Here is a 5102-nt window from a genome sequence, read left to right on the forward strand (position 1 = left end):
CAGCAATGAAGCTTCCAATTCCTTCCTCCCGTTGAATGGTGAAGCAAGTAGAGCCCTGATTTCTTTTACCTCGTCTACTGTGATTGGCTGCGGCGCGGCGCCGTTCGGCGTTCGCTGTGCGCTGATTGGCTGAAAAGGACAGCAAGCGGTACTTCAAAGGAGGCGCTGCCTGCGCTTAGCCGGAGTCTAGTTCGCCTTAGACTGTAAGAGGATTCCCATTCACCAGAAACTTGTATTGAAGAGAAGAAGCCTCGGAGCGCTGGCAGCAACTACCCCCAGCCGTTCAGACCTCCGCACCTGGGCCAGGGACGGGCTATGGCTACGTCTATACTTGGGGTAAGTAACCCAGATTTACTAAATCGTCTGTATTACAGATGATTGATCCTCTTCTAGAATCAAGTTCGATCCAATACCGTGACAGCTGTTGCACTGTCCCGAACCTAATACTTTTCCTTGTCTGAAATCTGTAAGGGGTATTTTGATGATTAATACCGTTAATTAAATACTTTGTTATCCAGAATAGTTTTACGGTTACAACCAAATCTAGTTATTCTTAAAGACATATCCCGGTCATAATTGTAGTTGTATCTAGAAAGTAAAACACCGATAATAACGTTTACTTATTGGAGTCTATTCACTTCTTTTTTTTCCAGAGTAGGAAAATGATTCCGTTTTATTCCAGTTGTTTATTCGTTACCCACAATAAAGTATGAGCGGTATCATTCATTTTAATCCCCGGTCTATTACCGGTTGGCACTTATGTATTATTTGGCTCTGCGGTTGTCTCCTGAGTCTAAGAGGCTCTGGCTCACAAATCTCAGGACCTGGGGGAAATAGATCCAGATCGGTGTTTTCCGAGTCTCTGTAGGGCACGGCACCCCGTCTGCCCCGCATTATCTAATGTTCCTCCAGAACGGCTCTGCCGTCCGTATGTGTTCAGAGCTCGAATTCTCAGTACAGACAGAGCTGCTTCTCATTAAATATCCAGAGCCACTGTCTGCCTGCGGCTTCCAGATCCATGGGGGCTCTTGAGTTTTTTTAAGTTCTTCTTGATCTAATTACATGTATATTTAAATATTAGACAGATATTAGATAGATAGATAGATAGATAGATAGATAGATAGATAGATAGATAGATAGATAGATAGATAGATAGATAGATACTGAATACATACTATATATACTCGAAACGACTTCTTGAATCTGGAAGACAAAATTAATTTTCTCCAAAATGTATCCTTCTTGAAAATAAATCCGTAAATGACTTATTCTCTGCTAGAAGGAAATGGCTTGATCGTGATAAATATTTAGAGTATAGCGAGTGATTTCAATTCGCAGCAAGGCGATGCAATCATCTAATTGATAAAACGATTTCACAATCACAATAAACACAAGCAGAGAAATAATAGATCGCTCCGAAATCATTCCCGATCTCTTACTGAAAAGTCATCATATCCCGCTACTTGTAACTCCACGCGATGCCCGAAAATCCGGAAATATACATTGTAAATACAAACATAAAACAGTATTAAAAGATGGACAAAATATGGGGAAATGTCATAGAACAGTTTGTGTTCAGTAAGTACGTGGGGTTCTGGAGGTGACAGTGTGTGTGTGTGTGGGGGGGGTGATATGGCATTAGTGGGGGGGCTGTAATGGGGGGGCTGTGTATCTCAGGGATCAGGAAGGCAGACAGGTCAGAGAATGAAGATGAAGGACTCCCTTAGAAGCTTCTGAAAGGACCACCACCTGTAGAGATGCCGAGGGCACTTTGTTGTGTCAGTGACCAGGAGGGACACTTTCAAGGCACTAATGATCTGGAGATAGTTCAGGTAAATTTTAGTTTATCAAGCTCTGGAATCAGCAGGGAAGACTCCCATTAGGGGTCAGTCATGAAAACAAGTTCTATGGGAACCCCGGTCACCAGCCAGGATCACCGGGAAGGGGTGCTGGGGTTACTCCCATTTGGGTCTTTTGAGCTACCCTCGTGCTGACCTTGTTAATGTTCTTTTTACAGGAAGAGCCGAGATTTGGGACCACTCCTCTGGCCATGTTGGCTGCCACTTGTAACAAGATCGGAAACACCAGCCCCCTGAGCAGCCTCCCGGAGTCCAGCGCCTTTGCCAAGGGAGGTTTTCACCCGTGGAAGCGCTCCTCGTCCAGCTGCAGCCTGGGCTCCAGCCTCGGGGGCTTCACTGTGGCGACCAGCCGGGCCTCTGGCGCCCTTAGTGGGGGCAGTGCCACCGCCAACAGCGCCTTCTGTCTGGCCTCTACCTCCCCGACCTCGTCGGCCTTCAGCAGCGACTACAGTGGGCTTTTCTCCAACGCCTCGGGGGTCTCCCCGCAGGAAGCCGCGGGCCAGTCGGCCTTCATTTCCAAGGTGCACGGTGCGGCAGACGGCCTGTACCCGCGGGTGGGCATGGCTCACCCCTACGAGTCTTGGTACAAATCCGGTTTCCACTCGGAAGTGACCAACGGGGCCTCCGCCTGGTGGGACGTGCACGCTGCCAGCTCCAGCACCTGGCTGGAGGTCCAGAACCCGCCTGCAGCCGCTGCCGCCCTGCAAGGGGCCCTGCACTCCGGGGGGCCCCATGGCCAGCTCAGCGGCTACAGCCCGGACTTCAGCTCCCTCACTCATTCCGCATTCAGCTCCACTGGCCTGGGTTCCAGCGCTGCCTCCCACCTGCTCTCCACGGGCCAGCACCTGCTCACCCAGGATGGCTTCAAGCCCGTGCTCCCCTCATACACGGACTCCGGCAGCTCCATGCTCTCTGGAGCCTCGGCCTCCTCGGGCGGGGCCACGGGGCGCTCCGCGCGCCGATACTCCGGAAGGGCCACTTGCGATTGCCCTAACTGCCAGGAGGCGGAGCGTCTGGGGCCCGCGGGGGCCAGTCTGAGGAGGAAAGGGCTGCACAGCTGTCACATCCCGGGCTGCGGCAAGGTGTACGGCAAGACGTCGCACCTGAAGGCGCACCTGCGCTGGCACACCGGGGAGCGGCCCTTCGTTTGCAACTGGCTCTTCTGCGGCAAGAGGTTCACCCGCTCGGACGAGCTGCAGCGGCACCTCCGCACCCACACCGGGGAGAAGCGCTTCGCCTGCCCCGTGTGCAACAAGCGCTTCATGCGCAGCGATCACCTGAGCAAGCACATCAAGACACATAATGGGGGCGGCGGGGCAGGGGGCAAGAAGGGCAGCGACAGCGACACAGACGCCAGCAACCTGGAGACCCCAAGGTCCGAGTCCCCTGAACTCATTCTGGAAGGCGTCAGGCCGGGCAAAGACTCTAACAATGACCCTTAGGAGGTGGCAGCCGCCTCTGGGGGTGCCAAGAGACTCTTCCTTGTAAGGGGCAAGCACTTCTGGAGCGTAGACGGACTTTCACTGGGGGTCCAAGCACTTCTGGGTCTTCAGAGTGACTCTGGAAAAAGGAGCAGCCGCAATGGCCAAGGTGCAGAGACAGTCCGATGCTGCAGAGACTGCTTCCTGGAAGGGGCAAACACTTCTGGGCGCAGAAGGACTTTCTGTAGGGGTAGAAGCACTTCTGAATCTTCAGAGTGACTCTGGAAAAGGAGCAGCCGCCCTTTTTTGACCCTCCTGTCTTTTGCTGACATTCACCGGGTGGCAAAAAGACAGCAGCACCCGGTGTAATCCGGTGTAATCTCTGCGGAACTTTGGGGAATACGAGAGCAATAGAAGCCAAGACGTCTGGGCACTACCACTCATTTTCGGTCTTTTCTTTTCGTGATTTTACTGAAAAGGCAACAGGGACCTCAAATTCCACAGTGGATTATGGCACAACCAATCTTTCTGCGTGATCTATTTCCAAATCAATTTTTATTTAATAAAAACAATAGAAAATAAAAGAGAAAATCATCTCTAACGATTTTAAGGTGAGAATCATTACAAGAAGGAAAATTCGGACAATTGCTTTGTATTTCCTATAGTCTGTATAAAAAAGGTTACAAGAGCTTGTGTTGATTTTCCTTTTCAATTGTAAATGTTTACTCGAATAGTTTATTTTTTGTGAATTCCTGAAATTCAGGAGAATTTTTTTTTCTTAATTTCCGATGCACTTTGTGAAAGTCAATATATATATGTAAAAGCTATTTAAAATGTTGATTTAACATTTCACTCAGACACGTAAATTAAATTCACTTAAACAAATATTATGCGTTTATCTGTATTATATAAAAAAAAACTTGATATTTTGATTTTCGTATTATTAAAGAATTTTGATCAATGCACGTTTGTTATTCTCTTATATACAAATACACCTACAAAAGAAAATATCAAAAAAATTGGGGGAGCTAAATAAAATCCAAAAAATATTAAAATATTTTTTTTTAGGCATTTGAGTGCCAAATAAAATAAGGGCAAAAATAAAAATTATATTAAACATCGGTTTAAAAAAATTATTTGTAATTTAAGTGGAAAAAAAATCTCAGTTTATACATAGTCCCAAAGGGATAGGTGATTACAATGAATTCTTCACAAGAGACATTTTATGTTTAAATGGAAATCTTGTTGAATTTTATTAATTTTGACTCAGAACACACGCATCCTCCTGTGTCTTGTATCCCCTCATTAGGAATTCATGTCTTATCAAATATCTAATTAATCTGCTAGACTCCATTTGTTCATTTGGCCAACTTTATCTCTGATGGTCCAGGGGGAAAAGTGAAAATATTCCCAGGGACAAAAGCTCCCTTGAAGATCTCCTTTTAATTGTCTAAATTAACTGCTCAATATTTGCATGTCAAACAATAAAAAGGAGCAAAGCAGAGATAAGGATGTGAATGGGTTAAATGGTTAAAATAAGCACTTGATTCCATAACCCAGTTTCTTAATGTTAGGAGAAAAAGCTATTTTCCTTTTCAAAGACAGTTGATCTATGCAAATGGGGATGCTTGTGTGTCCATGTGGCCCTTGCTAGTTATTTGAATGTAAGCCCCTCTGCTATTGAAAAGGTTCAAGGATATTTTGCAGTTTCTTTGTCATTATCCACTGCAGCGTCTTATACAGAGGAAGGAGGGGAGGGAAAAAAAAGTCAGGAATAATTAAAGACTGTGGATCAGGCCCTGGGAACACACTTGGAAGAGGA

At 46.7% G+C, this 5102-nt stretch overlaps 1 protein-coding gene across 1 annotated transcript; it reads left to right on the plus strand.

Annotated features, from left to right (window-relative positions):
- Positions 1–212: 212 nt before the first annotated feature.
- On the plus strand, positions 213–4243 carry SP9 (Sp9 transcription factor). The gene is made up of 2 exons (XM_053471605.1): positions 213–336; positions 2018–4243. The coding sequence occupies exons 1-2, from the start codon at positions 316–318 to the stop codon at positions 3299–3301; spliced, it is 1305 nt and encodes a 434-aa protein (XP_053327580.1). The 5' UTR covers positions 213–315; the 3' UTR covers positions 3302–4243.
- The last annotated feature ends 859 nt before the right edge of the window (positions 4244–5102 follow it).

This window comes from Spea bombifrons, chromosome 7, assembly GCF_027358695.1.
Source record: "Spea bombifrons isolate aSpeBom1 chromosome 7, aSpeBom1.2.pri, whole genome shotgun sequence".
Classification (NCBI taxonomy): Eukaryota; Metazoa; Chordata; class Amphibia; order Anura; family Pelobatidae; genus Spea; species Spea bombifrons.

What these genes read in the sequence shown, in the direction of transcription:
- SP9 (XM_053471605.1), top strand. Translation starts at nt 316, where the DNA reads ATGGCTACGTCTATACTTGGG. An exon ending in TGGCTACGTCTATACTTGGG is followed by an intron (nt 337 to 2,017) that starts GTAAGTAACCCA and finishes TTCTTTTTACAG; the next exon opens with GAAGAGCCGAGATTTGGGAC.